Source organism: Mauremys reevesii, linkage group 10, assembly GCF_016161935.1.
Source record: "Mauremys reevesii isolate NIE-2019 linkage group 10, ASM1616193v1, whole genome shotgun sequence".
In the NCBI taxonomy this organism is placed as follows: domain Eukaryota; kingdom Metazoa; phylum Chordata; order Testudines; family Geoemydidae; genus Mauremys; species Mauremys reevesii.
The window spans coordinates 73,802,275-73,825,662 of NC_052632.1; the positions used below are offsets into that span (position 1 = coordinate 73,802,275).

At 45.5% G+C, this 23,388-nt stretch overlaps 1 protein-coding gene across 2 annotated transcripts in view; it reads right to left on the bottom strand.

Moving 5' to 3' along the window:
- The window catches only part of MAD1L1 (mitotic arrest deficient 1 like 1), a 502,922-nt gene that overhangs the window by 84,319 nt on the left and 395,215 nt on the right, over positions 1-23,388 (bottom strand). Inside the window, exon 18 of one of the 2 annotated variants that reach the window (XM_039492583.1) lies at positions 17,160-17,213. The exons of the other annotated variant lie outside the window; for it this stretch is intronic. Within the exon in view, the coding sequence (XP_039348517.1) occupies positions 17,175-17,213 (39 nt within the window). The 3' untranslated portion in view covers positions 17,160-17,174. Of the gene's footprint in view, positions 1-17,159; positions 17,214-23,388 lie in introns of those variants that run through there. 2 annotated transcript variants of the gene reach the window in all.

Below are 23,388 nucleotides of genomic sequence, written 5' to 3' on the forward strand. Positions count from 1 at the left end.
CTGTACGGGCACCTGCTAGTGATGTGCAGCTACACCTACAGATCGCTTTTCTGAAACCCAAATGACCCCCACGGGTCTCGGAGTTATACAGGCACATTATCATCTACTTCGTTACTCATCAGTCCCTCTCGGGGTCTCCTCTGGGGTTTCTAATTCTGTCTTTTGCTTTTCACACACAGGAGCACTTTTATGAATACGCTTTCTTGCTCTCCTAATGGTTTCTGGCCAGATTTGTAGCTCTTTCATTCCCTCTCTTCTTCTTGTTTCACATCAGAGGAACATCAAGACGCTCACTGCCTGGTGTTAGCTTTGTGTCTGCACTGACTGTTCTCACTGAGCTCACCAATACCAGCAGGCTTTATAATTAAGGGACAGGGTTTCAAGCAGCACCAAGCACACTTGCAAAGATTTTTTTTTTTTTTACAAATTAAAAGGATATTTCTCCAGTTCTGAGCCCTGCGGGTCATTTTGCAGCTGCCATTGTCTCTGGGGGCTTAGGAAAACAACAAACACCTCCCTCTCCTCATCACAAGAAGAGTCATCTCACTGCACAGAAACCCACTGTTCCTGTAAGCAGAAATAAAGGCTGCAATTCCAGTATAACAATCTACACTGCTTCCTACTGGGAGAGGATAGTGCTGCAGTAACTTCAAGCCAGTAACTACTGAATTCTCCAGAGAGCTCATACTAAAGCTCGGGAGTTGGAGAGCCGCATGTCTCCCCAAAGCCGGTACTCCCCTACAATTTCTTACAGCGCCTGCTGGGAGAGACTGGCCTGGAGTAGCTACACACTTCCCATAGTCAGTGCCCCTGCACCATTCACTACAGCAGCTCCACTCGGGAGCAGCTTAGACTGGCGTGAACTGTGCACTCACTGCTAACACTACCTACACCACTTCTCACTGAGCGACTCCAGCTGTAAGCACACAGGACCCACAGTTTCACACAAGGATGAGTTGCTGAGCGACTTCTGGAAGCTAATATTAATTCTTGGAATAACGTGTCAAGGCTGCCTGGCTGATTACCCCTCATTCCTGTCTGCTTACAAACAGTGATTACAGTCTAATCTCAGCACTCTTGGAAAAGCGGCAGAGTGCCCTTCATCTACTGTAATTACGTTCCATCTCCCCCTGAGCTGAGGCTCTGCCTCACTCCAGTACTATCTATGGTCTAATCTAGTCAGCGGCAATGGAGGTAGAAATTACTCCAAGAGCTGTATTAAGCTTTTGCTCTGTCCCAGAAGCTAAGTTAGAGGAGCTGAAGTGTCTTGTGATGCCAGAGGAAGACGCACAGAAAAACACCCAACACTTACAGTAAAAGGAAGTGCTCTCCCCATCTGGCATTAGTGAGTCAGGGGTTAATTTCAGGGGTTAATTTCCAACTCACCAAATCTGCATGCTCTCATAAAATGCGTATCTTACCCCTCCCCTCATCCTCCATCTACATCAGCCTCTAATATGTTCCCGGGCATCTCTGGCACGATCAATATATAGCAGATGTGTTTGGGGAATAGAAAACCTAGTTCTCTGTGGGTTCAACTGGTATGGTCTTTCCCAAGCTGGTCCCCCACACTTCAGTGACATTTAATTGCTGTGATACGAGGCACGGACTGTCAAAACATCACTGGCTCTTTGGATGTGACAGGAGGGCTCAGACGTTTCCAACACAATAGTCCTAAACATTGAAGCCAAACATAGTAGATTTCTGAAATTAACTCTGACGTGTCTAGCCTTCCTGGCAACTCGAGGGTGCTGCTTGGCCGAAGTGGGCTGTAGCTCACGAAAGCTTATGCCCAAATAAATTTGTTAGTCTCTAAGGTGCCACAAGGACTCCTCGTTCTTTTTGCTGATACAGACTAACATGGCTACCACTCTGAAACCCGTCTACTGATTATGGAATCTGGGCTCTGCTCCTTTGCTCCTGCTTCTTGGTGATATGGGGCAGATGTGGGGGAATGGTGGTACCATCCAAACTGTTCAGATCTTCATAATATGGTTTAGACAGGCCTTGGTCTTGTAGCGTAAAATGAGCCTTTAGTTGTCTTCAGCCAGGGAGAACAGAGGGGCCAGTTTGGATTGAGATGACAATGGAAGATAATCTAACCATGAGTTCTAAGTGGTTTGACAAAGGAAGTACAGAGTGGATTATTTAGGGCATAGGGTTTTAAATACTTTACCATGCTGTAATGCTTACATGCTATTATAGCTTCATTTGAAGGTCTACACATGGATATTTACCTAAGTATCCACTGGCAGGGAGGGAGTGTACAGGGGTGCAGTGATGGTCTAGAGAAATTTAGCTGTCTGGGACTGAAGGTACTTCAGAGGTTAAAGGAGCAATAGAGATTTAGAGACACCTCTCTCCTGGATGCTAGTAATGCTGTAAAATCAGGGTAGATTTAATTATTTGCATTTTCCAAAACCCCTATGAGAGAAAAACCCTCATACAAGACTATTAAGGAAACAAAGCAGGCACGGGGTACGAGGTGAGATTCTATTGTTATCTAGAAATTGGCTAAAAGTCACAGGAAAAGAGGAGGTTTAATATACAGTCAACTTTCTACAAAGCAGAAGCTCGCAGTGGGGTGCCCCAGGGAATAAGTTTTGTTTAGTATATTCATGAACTATATGGATAAAAGAGTGAACAGAGAGGTGGCAAGATTATGCAGATGACATTATCATGCAGGGATAGCGCTGACCTCACCTAGTGCCTTATATTCACTTTGTTTTTACCTTAGGATAACTCACAGGTGTCCGTTACCTCCAGGTAAAAACAGCAGTGAAGAGAAGGCCTAAATGAGAATATGAAATAATGAATGGCGTAGCTACAGTATTTACCCTCTTTCACAATATAAGAACAAGCGGGTACCCAATGAAACTGAAACACAATACATTTAAAACTGATAAAAAGAAAAAAAAATGTATAACATATAATTAACCTGTGGAACTCATTGCCACAAGGTAGCACTGAAATCAAGAGTTCAGAAAGATTCAAAAGGAGGATTACACATTCACAAGGTGTTCTATTGTGTAGCTAGGTTTACCAAACCCTAAGAACAAATTAATTACGAAGGTATCACAGTGGCTCCATTGTTTAGGTTGCACTGAGATTTGCATCTTAAGCAGAGATTAAACCACTTTGTTGTAGGTGAATACTACAGTGTCTCCTGCAAGCAATAACATTCAGCACTTCAATAGCATCTTACAAGTTCAAAGCACTCAACACACATTAAGGGTATATCTACCTGGCACGGCAGCACGCCAGAGGGGTGTGACTTGTAAAGCGCGCTAATGAGTTGCACTCTAACTGCCCAGTGTAGACCCTGCAGGAGCACTCTAAATGGTACCTAGTTCACATTAACACAGTCCTCTCTATCATGCTTTGCTGGCACTGTGTAGACATAATTTATATGTGGAGTGAGTAAATAATATTTTCATTTTACCGATGGGGAAATGGAGACAAACAGGTTAAGTGACTTGCCCAAGGCCACACAATCAGTGACAGAGCTGGGACTAGAATCCAGGAACTTCTGAATTCTTGTCCTGTGCTTAGGTCAGTTGAATACAATATTTCAGAGAGGCAGGGTAAGGTGGCTAGTACTTTAACACACATAAAAAACACAACTGCTGGCCTGCTGGAAGGATAGAAATAGGAGCAACGTTTTCATTGACTAACTGGCCTGCTTTGTTGGCCATGAAGCAGTATTAACTCCAAAGGTAAAAACAACTCTTTTTATACTTGTTCTCAAATGCTGTACCTCAACCTCACCACCCCACCCGCCCCGTATTCACAGCCCCAAATCACAGCAGCTGCCCCTCACAGAATCACCGGATTAGAAGGACCACAAGGGTCATCTAGTCTAACACCCTGCCAAGATGCTGGATTTGTTGTGGCTAAATCATCCAAGACAGATGGCTCTCCAGGCTCCTTTTGAAAATCTCCGGTGAAGGAGCTTCCACAAACTCTCTAGGTCTTCTCTTCCATTGTCCTGCTGTTCTTACAGTTAAGAAGTTTTTCTGGAGTTTTAACTTAAATCTGCTCTGCTGTAGTTCTGCCTCTTGTCCTGCCCTCTGTGGCAAAAAAGAACAAATTTTCTCTATTTTGTGGCAGTCCTTCCTATAGCTGAAGACCCTTATCATGTCACTCCTTAATCTCCTCTTTTCCAAACTAAACATGGCCAGTTCCTTCAGCCTTTGCTTACACTGGACCCCTGCTAGAACACAGGGTTTTGGATCCATGGGCGGTCCTGTGTTAATGCGGGGACTGCGTTACCATGGATTCCAATGAAAGTAATTAAATTTGGGATCCATGCATGGTCCCGCACTATAACCGAATCCGCGCTATAAAGACGCGCGTTCTAGCGAGGGTCTGCTGTATATGCCTTGCATTCCATCCCTTTGATCATCTTTGTCGCTCACCTCTGGGGCCTTTCCAGTTTTTCTACATCCCTTTTATACATTGGTGACCAAAATTGGATGCAGTACTCCAGATGAGCCCTAACCAGCGCCAAGTAGAGCGGTACTCTCAGCTCTGATGACTTGCATGCTGTGCCTGTGTTAATGCAACCTAAAATTGAATTTGCTTTTTTTGCATCAGCATTGCATTGCTGACTCGTATTGAGGTTGTGACCCACCACAACTCCCCACAACCAACACCACAACTCCACAGTTCCTCATGGAGAATTGGACAGAACACACTTGAGAGCCTTCCCCCATCTGCTTCCCAATCTCAAGGTTTCCTGAAGAGGGATATTAGCTAACCTATGCCCTAACGGCTAAGAACACCTCTCATACCAGCCCTGCGGGACCAGGCACTCTAACACCAGGCACTGAACTGTAGGGTATGTCTACGCTGCGGCTGGAAGCGAGCCTCCCAGCCAGGGCAGACAGACTAGCGTTAGCTTGGCTCGAGCTAGCACACTAAAAATTGCAGTGTGGAGATTGGGTGAAAGCCCAGGCTTTCAATCTCACCTGACCCCATGGGTCTGAGCTCAGGGGGCTAGCCTGAGTCTCCGCCAGAGCCACAAGGTCCACATTGCTATTTTTAGCACACTAGCTCCAGCCCTGCTAGTGAGAATCTGTCTACCCGGGCTGGGGGTCTCACTCCCAGATGCCGTGTAGACATACCCAAAGTGTCCCATGCACCAGCGTTAACCGCTGGACCAAGTCAGTCCGAAAGCCAGCTCTGCTTGCCGGATAAAGTGCACCTAGACTCTGCTGAGGCTTTAGCTGAGAAGGCAGTGGGAGCCTTTGATGGTAATACAAATACATACAGAACTAACCTATAGTAAGAACAGGAGGTCTGCATCCTGCACTCCTAGCACCCTGGGCACTACACAATGGCTTTACAAGCGGCAGCACAACTGACACAACCATTTCGGCCGTTCAGCTAATCTGCCTGGCACTTTTGCTTTAATATAAATATTTACAACGCTGTAAGGCTGCCCAAGGGGGGGCAGATCTGACATCCTCCCATTTGTACTGCACAGCTGGCTACAAGCACTGTGAAGATTTGGCTCTCCCCCATCACTCTCTGAGAGACACAGGTAGGAGGCGCTCTGAGAGGTTGGACACGCCCCCTGTCGGTTACCGAGCGAGTTGCAGTGGATTTCAGCTCCTTTTCGCTAGAGCACATTGCACTGTATTGGCCAAACGTGGGAAGTCTGTCCTTGATTTGCTTCCTTTCTGCGTCACGCAGCCCCTGCTGCTAGCCTTTGGCTTCCTCCACGAGCCAGCACCTCTCTTCTCTCCAGGTGATCACACACTTGCTTTCCAAATGCTTTGTCAGAGACACATCCTGCCACTGAACCACACAGCCCAAAGTTTTCACATATTAGCGCTCACCATCGGAAAAATGAAATTAAAATGGATTTAAGTTTAAAACCTCTAAAGGCTTGAAAAAGTCTCGAGTGAAAAGGTGTGTGTATGTGGGGGGAGAGAGGTGAATGAAAATTGTTAATCAGTGTGGCATTTTATGTTCCATGTGTCAAGAACTAGTGAGTAATGAGTTAATCAACTATTCTGAGCTCCCAGGAGAACAATAAACCTGAAGGCTCTTAATGGAAGGAGAGGAGAAAGATGGGCATAGCTTCCAAATGAAAGCATCTTTAATATTGCTTAACCCCAATGCCCATGCTGAGTGCATCTCCGGAGAGGTCAGGATTTCCAGCATTTAGTCCAATTCTAAGGCCTTCTCCAGCCACGGTGAGAGACCACCAATTCCTGTGCTCAGGATTCTGCATTCCCCTCGCAAGGCATTGCCTTAAGGAATGAATTAAAATAATCAGTGGGGAGAGAAGAGGGATAAAGCCCCTCTAAAAATGAAGGGGTTCTGAGATTGAGCATTTCTCTCTTGTAATGAGTCTCGGAAGAGGAGGCAAATGATGGGTGATTTTTTGCTAGTGAACGATGGAAAAATGTAATCTATTTTTACTTCAATTTCCTCTGTGCAAGTCTTGTCTAAATGGAGAACATGCTTCTTATCTGCAACATGCTAAACTATCATTAGAGTTTCTCAGTGACTGGTAAGAGAAGAAAGGCTGCAGCTGCTAGAGGATCTCTGCCATCACCCAAGAGCTTCCCTGATGGGCTAAACAAAAGATAAATATTAAGATAAATATTTATAGCTCAGGACTCCTCCATACATTGAGATTTATGCTAAAAATATATAAACAAACTACTCCGGACTAGAGAGACAGAGATGGACTGGGGTAGGACGTGAGAGGGACTGGCAGGGTGTGAACCCTGGATGTAAACAACCACAACCCCAATGAAGTTGCTACCCAGCTGAATACAGTTGTACTCAGCCAATGTCCCTTTCAGTGGGCAACTCTAAATTGTTCTGATGCGTTACTGCAGCAGGTGAAAAAAGGAGAGAGAGCCAAGTGCTTTGGCTTGTTAAACTTTTGTTTGCCCTGGCTCCCCCACATCATGAAAACTCCCAACCAGCTGGTGCAGCTTTTCACCTTAAAGCAATCAGAGGCAACATGATGATGCTGTACATGTGGCAAATGAGGAAAGTGGGCAGATGTGAGGGCTACCACACAGTAAATTGGAGCAAAACTGGATGAAATCTTCCCCTAATTCAACAAAGGGGAAAATTACTGCAGCATCTACCTTCTCTTTACTTGGTGCAGTTCAATGAATGAAATGCTCCAACTCTAGAGTACGGGTGCCCTGAATTTCACAGGGGCAGAGCGCCAGCAGCTTCCACTGAAGTCAGGAGTTTGAACATGATTTCTTCTCACGTCCGCCCCATTCCCCTTCTTCTTACAGATGTTGTTACACGTTTTTAAATCAAAAGTACTTTCCCCCATGAGATTTTTTCTTTCTACCTGCACTCTATGCAGTATTTTAGGTGACAACTGGATTATTTGACTGTGGCAGAAACAACAGAGACTCCTGAATTCAAGACTTGGCAGGTGAGTGGAAGAGGAACAGATGTTCATATATTTCTTTGTAAAATATAATTTCCTGCAATTTTGCACTCCACAAATACAACAAATTCTTATTACTCCCAGGACTATGAAAGGGGTCTTGGTGTCCTTCTTCAAGCCTTGGGTGCTCCTCCAGATTATGCCTTATATTTCATCTTGAAGGCTCCATGATGCAGCTACCATCCTTCAGACAGAGACAGGCAACACCACGCTGGCCCTGGCTACAATGAGGGTTGCTTTTAAGAAGGGGGAGGAACTCTCCCCGGCTGATGAGTGTACCATTTTAACAGCATTTCCAGTTCCTGCTGGAAACTGGGTAATATTGGGTAAGCAGATCAGGGCCTTCTACATTTATATGCTGTTACTGATTCGGCATCTTAAACAAGTCTTTTCACCATCAAGGAATCTTTGCAGCTTCCCTTTAAACTGACAGTCCAAAGTGACATCTAGAAAAACATGCCTGCGCCTCCTCCTACAAAACTCATCTGGACATTTGTAGGGTGCAATTGAATCCATTGCTGCCCAGCAGCATGTGCTCAGTTCAGCTGGGACAAAATTCTCCAACTCCTCTCTGAAAGAAAAAATACAATTCTAGTTTCCGTGGTGAGCCCTGCACCTGAAAGTTTGAACACTTATTTGCTAGTATCAACTTGAACATTGTCCTTTACTCCCAACCACCAGTGGATGCCTCTCTCTCTCTCCCAAGAGCAGGTGAAACCACTAGGTATAGTTACCTCACTCACACTAGAGAGTATAGAATTGCTCTAGCCTCACTTCCAAAACATGGATGGACACAACGTAGTCCTTCCCCCACCACCTCCTTGAATGCAGACAAATCCAACAGACTTCAAACCCTGTTCCATCCTTGTTGAGCACTGTGTCTGTAGCCACAGGAAAACAAAACATATAAGCAAGCAATTTGGAGATCAGAATTTTTTTTGTTTCTACCACAAAGCCTCCAGTCTATTTCCTTTGACTTCCAGCAGCCAATCAGAGCAAAGGAAAGCTGAGAGGGTCAGAACCTTCATTCTGGACACAAATTGGCTCCTGGTTCTCTACTGCCTAGCCATGGAGACAGGGAGAGGAGGTTACAGCCACAGAGTAATGAGTGAGATTGCACTGCAATCAAGGAACGGGGTGTGATCTAGAGGAGACGTGCTGAAGGCAGGAGAAACATTCCTTAATATAAACCCTTATTGTTCACCTTGTCGCTAGCTCAGTGGATAATCCACCAGACTTTAAACTCCTGCCAGAAGCCAGTGTGTATAAATCTACAGAGCTTTTCTCCTGCCATCAATAAAAACCCAGAATGTGCATAGGTATGGGCATCTCAGCATTCTGCTTCTCGGAGTCATACTCTAGAAAAGGGCAGCTTTTGGGGGTCTCTGTGAACATCCCCTCCCTTTTGCTTTCTCTCGTGATTATTAAGGGTCAGTTCAGCAACCCGAGGACACTTGTGCAAGCTGCACTGTTGAAAATTGCACATTACTGTTCAATGAACTTGGAAAAGAAAAAGGAAATGAATAAGGAGCCGATGAAATGCAACAAGCCTTGATATAAGGGATCTTCTCCAGCACAGGGGATGGAAAGGCAAATCTGTTTCTGGTTAGGCTAAATCACACCCATCTCACTGGAATGCTTCAGTGAACCCTACCAAGCTGGAAAGATCTGCAGGAACAGAAGACTCCACCTCTGCAGTGAGATTTTTGCATTTCCATCATAGATGGAGAGCATATGCCTATGGTTAAAGGTGCAGCAAAAACTCCCAGACTCCAGGGAACAGAGCGGATCTGAGGTGAAAATGTGCTCCAACCACAGGTAAATAACCTTTCTTTTTCCTTTGAAAATTGCCTCTGCCGATCCCCACTCTTGGAAGATGAGCTAGCAGTAACAAATCTCTTGGAGGAAAGCTGCAGAGTACCAATTAAATAAGGACTGTAGGACCGCTCTCCCAAACAGATATCTGAGCCAACTCCCAGGCTGGGAGACGGGCTGTATGAAAATGTGACCAGATCAACAATTAGCAGCTTTACAGACCTCAGTGGCACAGGTCACTGTAAGCGTTGCACAGATAATGCCTCAGAGCTAGCACAATGTGCCTCTAGTCAAGTGACTCTGCAAGACTGCAACAAGGCTGGATACAGAGCAATATTTTGTACTGTTTATTTAGTCATGCGTCCAACAGTGACAACAGCGATTTGATTCAAGTCCCCCATCAGCAACCTCATCCTTGCTATCACCGCCTGCCGCCACTGTCTCATTAACACAGCTGTGCGGTGCTTGCCAGAGAGATACAATCAAATGTACAAAAGAACATGGATAAAAACACATCTCATTAATCTCTATATTGTGTCAGGCCTTCCCCTGTTTCTCTCTTTTCTCATTTTGCTTTTCCTTCCCCTTCAGATTCTCTCTTCTTTTGCCTGTTTTCTGTCTTTCTCACTTTCTCCTCTCAGCTCTTCTCCATTCACAGACCATCAAAGTGTCCCCCTTCTTCTCTGTTGTTCTTTCACCCATCCACTGACTGCACTCAATTGTCTCCTCCTTGCTCCGTCGTTTGGACGGTTTATTCAGCAGTTATCTAAACAACTCATATAGAGCACATGAACTACAGAGCTCCCCATAACGAGCAGCACAAGTACTGCCACTGTCATTGTGGTGTAAGGCAAAAGTGAAGTGAACCATGTGCTAAATTAAGTACAAATCCCGTCAGCAAGCCTCTTTGAGGCTTGTTGAAATCTGGCTCTTCTGGACTTCCAGGACAGCAAATCCCAAATCCCAAAGTCAATCCCTTTTGCTGAGAAAAGCTTTCAGGATCTAGACCATAACAGCAGGAGTAGCCCAGGGAGTAGGGTGAGAAGCCCAAATAACTGGGCTTCAGATCATTCAGGATATCAGATTGTCGCTAACATCTTGTGTTGCATCCAGAAGAGATTTGTTCTCTCTTTTTCATTCTCTCATCCTGGTTCTCTTCCACTGCTCTCCCATTCCCTTTCTTGGTGTTTACTCTCCATATTAAGTTTAAAACACCAGCAGGACCCATGTAGGTGACCCCTGGGTGAAATTTACTTAAGTACTGCTTAATTCATCCTTTGCTTAAGCTATTTAAAATAAGACTTATATGGTGCCCAGGTCTTGCGCTGGGTCTCTGAAGACATGGGCATTTCATCCCCAATGAGAAGGCATGGTACTGTCTAACTGTAAATTCCCTGCCCAAGAAGTATTTACCCAACGGCACCTAACTCCTAGGAATTTTTAGCCCCACTGATGAAGACTGGGACATCTAAAAATAGTTAATAAGAAACGCTGAGCAACAGTTAGCTCTGGCAGCTGAATTTTCCTTTACTCTTAGCATGTTCTCACTCGCTACACAAATCGCAACTGAATAAACCTTATTGTGTGGGAGCTGTTGGTTTGTTTTTCAGTTCCATTGAGTGGGTTTTGGACATGGTCACAGCGAAGCTAGGGCTAGGATCTGGATGTCGGGAGAGAGACACTTTTCCTTTGCAAAATTCTCTTGAGCAGGTTTTTTCCTACATATACAAAGAAACCACCTGGGTGCAGAACTCAACAGGTCCATTTCAGCCTTTGCTACAGAACGACACCTGGGAACTGTCATACAAGTCAGGAACCTTCAGGAGCTGTCTCCTCCATGACCTTAGAGAACAGCACCTCTGCCTTGCAAAACATGGCTTCCCCTGAAAACATTCAGGTCTGGATAAGCTATCACTAATATTCCTCTCATTTCCTTTGAAATGGCCTCCCTTGCCTTAAGGCCAAACAGTAGCTTCCATTCTCATACTGGCAGCAAGAGACTTTGCACAAGACCATGGCTGGGGACAGGCAGACCAAGTTTTCTCCTCTAGCACAGGCTTGTAGGATTTCACAGCAAACCTTCAATTATCACAGCACACAACAGTAAAACTTGCTGAACTGGAAACAAACATTCAGCTATTTCTAACCATGCCTTCAATCCCCTTCCTGCCTCTGCCCCCAAAATCATCTCAAATAATATTCTCTTGGAACCTCTGTGCAGTCTGCGGAGCACAGAGCTAAATTATAAGACACAATGACTAATAAATAATATGAAAACACATATACCTCTATCAGCGCTGAACTGGGAGCACAGCTTCTAAGAGAACAGGCCACTGCTACACATTACTCACAGCAAGTACCCAGCTGAGAAGGTAGGGCACACAGCATTTCTCAGAGAGCGAGCGCGTTCTCCTCTTTGTACTGGAGAGCTAATGTGCATCCTTTAGTCTGTGTGTTTTGGGACTGCACCTTCCATGGAGCAGTGTATGTTTAGTTGGAGTCATTAAAATGAAAAGCCCTAGTCTGGACTTCACCTGCCTGGAAAAGCTGTTGGAAATAGATAGTAGCAAGAAACTGGTAGGACAAGCTCCCATGCCCCATTGAGCCAAATTGCTAGTTTAGTAATTGTGTTTTCTTCTCGCCGAGTGGAAGGCGTCTTTAGCTGCTGTATTTAGACTTGTGGATAAGGTTGTTGGACCAATCCCCATCCTCCAGCTCAACCTGGTGGTTGCCGGCCACAGAAACTCCCTGCAGCTAGGAAATTTCACCTTGATCTTTTTGCAGTCAAGCTTTCACTTCTAACAGAGAGAAGATGAGATGGGTAAAAGGCACTGTAGGTAGGGCAAATCTGAGGCTCTGTCCATCTGCATCCAGGGTGAAATTCCAACCTGTGCAGAGGGTCGGTAAGAGACCTCTGCACCACTTGTGGGCTTGTAATACAAGGCAGCTTTCTTCTGGGAGAGGATTTTTCTTCTAATATAGTCACTGGGGAGCAAGGACAATTCAGTGAATCATATCCTCATTTCTGAAGATTAGTATAATGGTGCTAAGGATCATCCACTTACTGTGCTACTTACTGGACAATAAGAAAGCCTTGGTGATTTTCTGTCACCATGTGAATGTGCACACATCTGTGCCTGTCCCACTTTTGACACTAGTGAGCATATGGCTAATACCAGCTCATCTGTATAGCCTGGAGAGGTTTCCTGCTTTGCAAACATGCCTACCCATCTTTGAATGCCTGTGTTTCCACTTCACAGGCAGGACCATGCGACAGCAACCATGAGACAGTAGAGAATGATCCCGTTTCTCTGACAGGATTTCTGAAGAGCTCAAAGTGGGGAAAAAAACATAATCACAAAAAGTCTAAATGTCCATCTGGGAAATAGGATGAGGAATTGCCCCTCTTTGCACATCAGCTGTGGATGGAAAAGCCCGGCTGTTCCTGATTTGTTCTGGATGGTATAATAAAGACCACCTGCTCTGGCTGAGAATTGGGGAAATTTGTGAGAACATCCATTATGTATAAGATAGCTGTCCACAGGCAAATTGCCTGCAATCCATTAAAGGGAGAACTCCCAGGTCCACTCAGCAGTAGCCTGGCATAGGCCTGTTCCACTGATACGGCAGAAATATCACTTGAATTTCTAATTAATCTGCTGGTATATAATACCTTTAATTAAAAAACAATTCCACACCCCCTTTGTGAGAGGAGGGACGCAGCCAGCAATGGAGCAGAAAGACTTGGAATCTTGGCTGCATTTCAGGGCTTGTCCCCTTTAAAGCTGATGGAGCAGGTGAACAAGCAGCCTGCCGTTTTTCACTAGGCACTGGGAGCGGTTTGTCAGCGCAGAGAAGACACATGCACTGAAGCCCCCGTAACTCTCCAAGGGATGCTTTGGAGATGAGGGCTGGGATTGTGTGTACACAAAAGAGCCATTCCAGCCTACTCATGTCTCGCCTATTTATCGTGCGGGGAGGGAGGGGGAGAGAGAGAGAGGGTGGAATAAATTCAGGCAGAGTCAAGGGAAAATATAATCGAAAGATGCCCTGGATGGAAATAAAACTGACTTCACTGGACAGAGCATGGAGGAGACTCGGGCAGATCTGCAGGCTGAAAAGCAGAGAGCCTTTCTTTCCTCTTCTAATGTTTCTCTTCCCTCCATTAATAATGAATGTCAGACAGGTGGGACAAATTTACACACTGCTTTCTGAAAAATTAATTCAATGATTATAACTTCAGTCCCAAAGAGATGGAAGAAGCTCAGGCAATTTGGGGGCCTCTGGCATGGTGCTCAAATACAGGCTTGCATGTAAAGTCTCCCTTATAGATCTAATTCAAAGGGGGAAGATCTGGTAAGGGAAATGTGTTTTTAAGTTATTCAAGTTTTATTTTTGTGTGAGAAACTATTTCACTTGTGCGTCCTCATCAACCCTTGATTTTTCCACAGAGAGGAAAAACCTTGGGTCTTCCAAGGCAAGACCGCTTGTGGCTTTTTACACTGTGCCGTAGACAAGGGAGAATCCCAACATGAAAATTAATGAGTAAATGAGATATCTTTCTTATCCATTTTCAATCTGATTTTAGGCCTACAGAATTTCAGTGCAATGAGTGAAATTTTCTGACACTATATTTTGAAATTGATGAGAGCACCGGATGGCATCATAAGAGAGAAGTGGCCTCTAGTCTCAAACAGACTATCTTCCCACCAGCTAATGGGCCCACCAATGGCCAGAGTGACAGCCAAAGTACTGGGGATTTCTAGGAGAGAGAGGCAAGGATCACACAGTATCCACTGGTTAGGCTGGCAACTTTTCCCCACCCCAGAAAAGCAGAGGCCCTGGTGGGACTTCCCCTGGGATCTGGAGGAGCTGTGATTGGTCACGTCACTCTATCCTGCCTAGCCCTGTATCAGAGGAATGAGCAGGCCAAGGAATTATGCTTGGTTCTCTGCAGTGGACTCCCTAATAATCAGCATTGGTATTTTTTGTTTATTTTAAAACAAACTTGAGAGAGAAAAATCTCTCAAAGCTCCCAGAGGACTGGAGAACCTAGAAGCTCAGATTAGCTTTCCAGATTTAGACAGAGGAGTAACCAGACAGACTCAATTTTCTTTCCTAAGATGCAAAAAAATGGCAGAAATAAAGCAGGTGAAAAAAAGAAGACTGCCTTTCCCATAGTCTTCTGCAAAGATTTAAACCTCTGTGTGAGTGAAAACCCAAGTACGGTTCAAACAGAGAGAAGGCTGCCAACTAATCCAACCCCGAGAAGTTTGGAATACCTCCATTCAGACATCAGTGCCAGCCTGAACTAGGGACTGGGAGGAATGCTGAGGCTCAGTGAGGCCAATGGCAGGACATTCTCCGTCATCCAACACAAGGGGAGGTGGTGGAAATGATGTTTTTGTTTTTATTCTTATTTTTAGATGAGCTGAAAAGACATTTGAAGCACCCAAATGACTGTAGGAGTAAGAGCTGAACTATTCCCAGGCCCAGAAGAGCAGCACTCCACACAACTTAAAATTTATCTCCCATAGCCAGGTTCGGATGCTGTGTGGACCATGCTACCATGCACTAAAAGTTACTAGTGAGCTCTGACATACTGCTGAATAGCAGGCTCCAAATGGCCATTGATCATAAGGTGATAACAGCGTGGATTTGTCAAGAACAAATTGTGTCAAACCAACCTTATCGCTTTCTTTGACAGGGTAACAAGCCTTGTGGATGGGGTGGGCCGGTGGGGGAGGAAGTGGTAAATGTTGTATATTTTGACTTTAGTAAAGCTTTTGATACGGTCTCTCATGACCTTCTCATAAACAAACTAGGAAAATGCAACCTAGATGGAGCTACTATATGGTGGGTGCAAAGCTGGTTGGAAAACCAATCCCAGAGAGTAGTTATCAGAAGGGCATAACAATTGGGGACTCACAGGGATCAGATCTGGGTCCGGTTCTGTTCAATATCTTCATCAATGACTTAGATAATGGCATAGAAAGTACACTTATAAAGTCTGCAGACGATACCAAGCTGGGCGAAGATGCAAGTGCTTTGGAGGATAGGATTATAATTCAAAATGATCTGGACAAACTGGAGAAATGGTCTGAAATAAACAGGATGAAATTCAATAAGGATAAATGCAAAGTACTCCAGTTAGGAAGAAACAATCCGTTGCACACATACAAAATGAGAAATTACTACCTAGGAAAGAGTACTGCAGAAACGGATCTGGGGGTCATAGTGGATCACCAGATAAATATGAGTCAACAGTGTAACACTGCTGCAAAAAAAGCAAACATCATTCTAGGCTGTAATAGCAGGACTGTTGTAAGAAAGACACGAGGAGTTATTCTTCCGCTCTACTCTGCACTGATTAGGCCTCAACTGGAGTATTGTGCCTAGTTCTGGGTGCCACATTTCAGGAAAGATGTGGACAAATTGGAGAAAGTCCAGAGAAGAGCAACAAAAACGATTAAAGGTCTAGAAAAGATGACCTATGAGGGAAGATTGAAAAAATTGAGTTTGTTTAGTCTGGAAAAGAGACGACTGAGAGGGGACATGATAAAAGTTTTCAAGTTTTCAGAACCTAAAAGGAGGAGGGAGAAGACTTGTTCTTCTTAACCTCTGAGGATAGGTCAAGATGCAATGGGCTTAAATTGCAGCGAGGGAGGTTTAGATTGGACATTAGGAAAAACTTCCTCTCTGAGTGGTTAAGCACTGGAATAAGTTGCCTAGGGAGGTTGTGGAATCTGCATCATTGGAGATATTTAAGAGCAGATTAAACAAACAGGGATGGTCTAGATAATACTTAGTCCTGCCAGGAGTGCAGGGGACTGGACTAGATGACCTCGCGAGGTCCCTTCCAGTTCTATGATTTAGTGTACAGCAAGCTAGGGTATGGTAGGTTTATGCCCCTGCTTGCCATGCACTAAGTCTCCATGTAGACAAGCCCTAGACTGGAACAGCAATGCCCAAATATGGAGGGCTGCTGAACACTAGAGTCAGCTTTCAAGACAATGGAGAATTTGGTACGTCTGTATTTAAAGAGCTCTACCAAACTGTGAATTTTTGGAGAAAACAGGGACCTGTCTGGCTCAGCTGCCTCCAGCTGGGTTATGTGTTGTATGTGACATACAGTACCTGCTGCAACACCACAGAGCACTGGAAACACACAGGACCCTGCCTAGTGATGCTTTAAGGTATACATGTGCAGAATGCTGGTTGCTTAGCTTGACGCACTCACCATTTTTCTCCTGAAGTTGTTGCCTTTTAAAAATTGCAGAATAGGTGGCCTTTATGTGATGTTTAGTATTCAAGGGATTCTGGGCTGACAGCCCTCAGCACTGTGGTCCTCTAGCCACAGCACAGACCCAGCATCAGTAATGGCAATGCTAGCTTCCCCACACACTTCCAGCATGGCCAACCCTGCTACCTGCAGGACAGGGTAATTCACTCTCCATTCTCATTCAGCTCAGGCCTCTCTACTGAGACTGCTCATTGTGTTGGTGGCTGTTAAATCCCCCTCTCTTCTGAAAGAACCCCAGAGCAGAAGACTCCCTACCTTATACCAAGGTTAACTTCAATTATGTGCTACTCACACACACACACCTTAAAACATGGCACATTAAGACGGAAATAGACGTGTTGCTCTGCGCAGATGCAAGAGGAAATGGAAATGCTGGAACAAGCAGCTTGGCACAGGCTCTTGGCTGGGCCAAAGGTTTATTCCTGGGATGCTGCTTTCCTGCAGACTAAGGAAAATTAAATTTAGCACTTTGCAAATAAATAGGTTAAGGCTGAAAGGACACTATTTAGGAATTTATTGCTTACAGCAGCTTCAGAGATTATAGATCCATCACAGTCTATTACCTTGCTAGTTACTGTTTCCATTCTGTCTGTCATTCCCTCTTACAGAGTGGTCCTTTCATCAGATCTTATTCTGTTCCAACACCAAACTGTCATCACACTAATGGAATTACACAAAGAAAAACATCTTTGGGCTTCAGCAACTCTCCTGCCAAAAGCCAAGGACATCTCCCCTGCTTTCTCGGTGTCATGTGATAAAATTCCCCCCAGAAGAGAAATAAAAGGAGATGTAATGACCTTATATGAAGTACAACAAAGGACAGCTATCCTGCGCCTCACCGTGTCTGCAAACTGGCATCTTAGCCCTGACCCCCCAAGGCATCAAAGCTTTACCAGCGGCGCACAAACTTCCTCTTACCTCTGCATCCTGCCTCGGCTGAAGGTTCATCACAGCTGCAGGATAAGGACCATAGGTTGTAGAAAATGTGAGGAGAAATGCTTGTTAAACATAACTGCACCATAACTCACCACATCAGGTCTGGATTACATGAGTGCAGGGTCACTGAGCTTCCATTCTGCACACAGTAATACCACTTCCTGCCAACACGTAAATACCATCAACACAGAGATTCCCTCTCCAGATCCAGCTTTCCTGTCTACATAAAGTGACACAGCTATAAAACAAAACACTGACTAAGGCTCTACCACAAAGGGCGGCAAACCCCTCACTCTGAAGTTGACGTTTATGGCAGTTCCTCCAGACATGTTCAAATAGACCCAAGCTAACCAGTTACATGGAAGTGCTACCACTAATGCTCAAATGATTCAGTTCAACTGAACTTTAATATAGATTAAGAGCACATTATACTGTGCAAACCATTGTTCAGTACACACCGACATATTCCCCCCAAACACAGGCAGGCTCATCTTCTTTAACTAATAACTGGGGACAACCCCAAAGGATAGTCCTGGGACTTATTAAAGTCTGAAGCCTTTCTCAGATCTCAGCTTCCCTACTTTCCCCAAGGAGGTGGAAGGAAGTACACGTTTTAGTTAAAATGGTGTGACAGGGTCAGGCCAGATGGCTACAGGAGAATGATAGAAGGCAGATATATTAGCCCCAGGTTAAGCAGGTCCCCTTTCCCTGGGTAAGGTAACAGGGAAGGTTCCAGAACAATCAGGAACTTTCTGGAAACAATTAAGGCAGACAGGCTGATTAGAACACCTGCAGCCAACCAAGAAGCTGCTAGAATCAATTAAGGCAGGCTAATCAGGGCACCTGGGTTTAAAAAGGAGCTCACTTCAGTTTGCGGTGCGCGTGTGAGGAGCTGGGAGCAAGAGGTGTGAGGAGCTGGGAGTGAGAGGGTGTGCTGCTAGAGGACTGAGGAGTACAAGCATTAACAGACATCAGGAGGAAGGTCCTGTGGTGAGGACACAGAAGGTGTTGGGAGGAGGCCATGGGGAAGTAGCCCAGGGAATTGTAGCTGTCGTGTAGCTGTTCCAGAAGGCACTCTAGACAGCTGCAGTCCACAGGGCCCTGGGCTGGAACCCAGGGTAGAGGGAGGGCCCGGGTTCCCCCCAAATCCTCCCAACTCCTGATCCAACACAAGAAGATCTTCGAGGCTAGCAAAATCCGCCAATAAGCGCAGGACCCACCAAGGTAGAGGAGGAACTTTGTCACAATGGTTATACAAACAGACTTGACAAGAAGTAAGTCCCCGAATTACTTGCCCTAAAGATGCTTTAATGCAGTTGGCAAACAAGAGGCACTGTAGTTCTCAATTCTGCTTATGAAATACAAGGTCCTAAAATAGTGTCAACAGAGAAATCACCTATTCCTATAACTAATCACGCTCAGATAGACCGAAAGAATTACTGAATGCAGATCCCTTGTAAATGCATTTTGGATTGATTCACGTATGAGTCAGTGAAAAGAAGGAAATATGGGAACAGGTTTAGTTTTTCTATAATTCCAAAGTACGTGTATTAAATCAACTTAAATTGTATTACATTCTGACACTTATTTCTGTTCCAATTCACCCAAGTTATTTACTGAGATCCTTTACAAATATTTGTAACAATGAAATTTCACAGCGTGTTGGTCAGTAACATAGCCTGGGACTGATGTTACTATTATAGCAACCATACTCCACATCCACAAATGCCTCAGAGAACTAGATAAATTCATGGAGTTTAAAACTAGAGAACTAGATAAACTCATGGAGTTTAAGCCAATAAATGCTATTAGCCAGGATGGGTAAGAATGGTGTCTCTAGCCTCTGTTTGTCAGAGGATGGAGATGGATGGCAGGAGAGAGATCACTTGATCACTGCCTGTTAGGTTCACTCCCTCTGGGGCACCTGGCATTGGCCACTGTTGGTAGACAGATACTGGGCTAGATGGACCTTTGGTCTGACCCAGTGTGACACAAAGATTAATAGGTCCATACGACACCCGGACATGGCACATTATAAATAAATCTGAAGAGACAGCATGGTACATCGTGCCTACAATCCCCACGCTGTGAAGTGCGTCGAATCTTGAGGCATGCCATGAACGAACACTTGGTGTGCTTCCAACCATCCTCAGCAATCACTGGCATGGAATAAACTGGAGATGCGGGGAAGCAAAGCGGAAGACACAATGATGTAACAGAGGAGAGCACTATTTGAGATTTTTGCTTTCGCTCAGATGGGTTCAGAAAAAGGAAATGCAGGGTAAACCCTGATTAGGGAAAGGCCGCAGGGGACAGCATCTTTCAGAGAAGCACAAGTTCATATAAACCATGGGCTGGTTGACAGGCTTTGAGGCATGGGTTAAATGGGCCCCTTTTCCCAAGTGCAGAATCCAAACCATACAGGCTGGTTTATGCAATGTGCTCTAGATCCTTAGAAACCCCAGGTCAATGTAGCAGTATCAGAGTGCCCAACAAAACGCGGGAGTTCTGGGCTCCCTACCCTATTCTTGTTCCTTGGCGTGGTACGGCCTCTCTAGGGCTGCCAAAGGGCTGAATGGACGGTGACCATACAGTGCCTTTCCTCCCCAGAACATACACTCCATTCTGATTCTACTTCTCAAGTGCCCCTGCCTGTAAGCACCCCAGCTGAGCAGGCTGACCTTGGGAAAACTGGCCAGAAGCCTTGTCGTCCAATCCTAATTTATTCTTTATCAGCAGCAAGGAGGAAAGGATGGTGTCAGAGCCACTACCTTCAGGTTATCCTGCTGCAGCTGGCTAAGCTGGCTTTAGGGCCTCTTGGCACAAACAGAACGGCTTGCCGCTATCCTACACCAAGTCATGGGAGCATCTGTCCTCTTCGCTCTCCCTGTTTCAGGCAGGGACCAATGCATAATGAAGTCCAAATATCTGTTCTTTCTATAGGCCCACGTTGTTTTGATGCCTCGGCATATTATCTCCAATACACTGTTGCTGGGACATGTCGGCGCTATTCCCTCTAACCTCCATTTCCAGGAGAATCTTTCTGTACAGGCAACATGCAATTTCTCTTTATTCTTCATTTTTATTGATTACTTATTCTGGTGAATAAGACTATTCCTAAAACAATATATGTTCAGTCAGAGCTCCATGGTTACGTGAGGATGGAACAAACAAGGTATTGTAATAACTGAGCAAGATCAAGGTTGTGACAAATCAACAAAAGGAAGAAACTGAGTTCAAGCGTCCACATAGACAGTGGCGTCCTACCCTGTATGGTAATAGCAAACACTTGCTCACTTCCTTCAGTCTAGGACTTGAAGGCTACCAGCACAGCTCCCCTTTAGCACGTTCCCCAAAGGAGTCCTTAATGAAATAAGAAATAGTCAGGGAATTTGCAGCTGAGTTGACAATCTGCGGCGATACCCTGGTATCAGAGAACTCTGAGCTTCCTAAATCAAAGTCTCCTTTTCATTTGAGGCTTTGTACATAAAGAACTGTGAATGAAACAGTGGGGTTATGGTTTGGTGACACGGCTCGGCGTGTTCTGCAAATTCACAACAGCACCAGGGAACATCAGAAGCAGGCATCAAAAGCTGCTTTTTAAAAACAACCACTTCATGTGTTCTGTAATGAGGTCTTTGTATTCCCCAAACTCGCCGTCTTGGAGTCATCTCCTTTCCTCTCAAGTGAGCTGATCACACAAAGTCCAACTGAAAACTATCTTTGAAAAGACCAAGGATTTAAAAAACCGAGTCTGCAGTGAATTTAGTGTGGCTGAAAAGTGCTAGGTATCCACAGAAAAGACAGAGCAGCCTGGGAAGCAACCATGCAGGCTTCCTCACAGTGTCCCACCAATGACCCTCAACCCCAAGCGGGATTGAAGGCACCTCTAAGAAGCAGTCTGCCCTGTCTACTCACTGCTAATAAAAGCGCTTTACACTTGGTATCTCTACACTGCTTCCACCTAAAAAGCCCCAAGCACTACATTTAATTAAGCTTCTCAACCCCCACAAAGTAAGTGAATGGCATTTTTCTGCACCCGTTTTACAGAAGAGGAGAAAGATGGGTAGATTAAGTGATTAGCCCAAGGTCACAAAGGAAGTCAGTGGCAGAGATGGGACTAGAAAGTTTGCAGCACTAACACATGCCAGATCTGGGTCGTCACAGAGTTTTACAGACTTAGGGTGACCACATTTCTCAAAGGGAAAACGGGACACCGTGTAGGTTAGCCTGAGCCCCCTCCTCCGCATGGGGCTGACCCGAGCCCTGCCTAACCCCCACGCAAGGCTGGGGCTGGCATCACTGCTTGCTCCAGCCCTGCCTGCCTTCCCTCCCTCGCGCGGGGCTGGCATCACCCCTCGCCCCTGCATGTTCCTCCGCACCCGACTTTTTTGATAAAAATGGGCATTTGTCCTGTTTGCTCTTGCCAATGGATCGAGTTGGCAAAAGCAAATGGGACAAATGCCCTCTTTTGCCAAAAATAAATAAATAAATAAATAAAGCGGGACAGCCGGAATATGGTTTAAAATAGGGACTGTCCCAGCCAAAACAGGATTTATGGTCACCCTATACAGAGCACCCTCCTCAAGCACAATATTGAATAGATACAGACCCCATTCTCTGCTAGCCAAGGTACCAGGTAGATACAGTTATGGTGGGTAGCTTGCATGTGGTGAACTAGACTGTGACCATATTTTCATATAGGAATAAAGACCGGTTGGCAGGAAAAGAGTTTTGTTTTGATTTAGAGCACTCACCAGGACAGACTATGCTTCTTTCAAACTTATAATTGGCATGATGGCAGCTCAGCTCCTGGGACTCCCTGGCCTGGCCTGCAGTCTTTGTTGTTGTCACAGGATCACAAGGGGTACATCTCACTTGGAGCAGGGGGTGAGAGTCCCAGCTCGTGGAGATACACCCCTGACAGAGCTAGCACCCTACAAACAGAGTGTAGCTGCGGTGGCATAAGGTGCTAGCCACCCCAAGTGTATGCCTAGCATCTCAGGTGGGTACATACTCAGGGCAGCTATTCCCTCCTGCTGCTCTGCCTGTCGAGGCTACACTCTGTTTTTAGCATGCTAGTTTGATCAGAGCTAGCACCGGTATGTCTCCTCGAGCTGGGGATCATACCCCCAAAAGTCTCAAATGCCCCTGCACCTGTGCAGGCCCCCATGCCAGTCCCAGCTGCTCTGGTGTGACGTTCTCCCAATGCCTGTCCATTCAGTATAACCTTCCATCCTGGGGAACAACAGCCACAGTTGTCTGTGATGCTCTCCAGTCAGAACGCTCCCCACCTCTCCCATCGTAGCCCATTTCACGAAATAAGAGACATTTTAATGAGAAAATGGAGACGGGGGCAGGAGCGGGGAGAGGGAGAATCAGACTTGTGCAAAGGACTGGCAAGTTGGTAATTAGGTTAATTACTGTTATGCCAGGAGTGGAGGAGACAGATGCTGAACAAGGCAGGGGTCCTTCAGCTGGGCCAGTTGATGTCTGCAGCGCTCACTTGCACAGATGAGGCCAACGGGAGTGTCATGAATTGTGCTTGGATGGCTGCAGTCAGGCTGAGCAGAGAACATACAGGGACAACCTCAAGGCTGCCCAGTTTTTACTGGTTCCTCTGTTGAGAGAGGGAGAGAATCCAGCCTGAGGAGAGCATGGAGGGAGGGGACGAGCTCATGTTAACCACTTGGCAGAGCTGCTTGGCGAGGTCTCCAGATGCCAAAGGAAATCCATGATGCATCGACAATCCCATCTGTGAGCTTCTGCCATCATGGCCTGAATAAGCATGGGCCAGTGCACTTGGGAAAGCAGCTCCGTGGCTAACAGCAAAGATTACAGAGCAAACACAGAGACAGGGCATGCTGAGTGGCTCCACATTAACAACCTAGTTCTCACA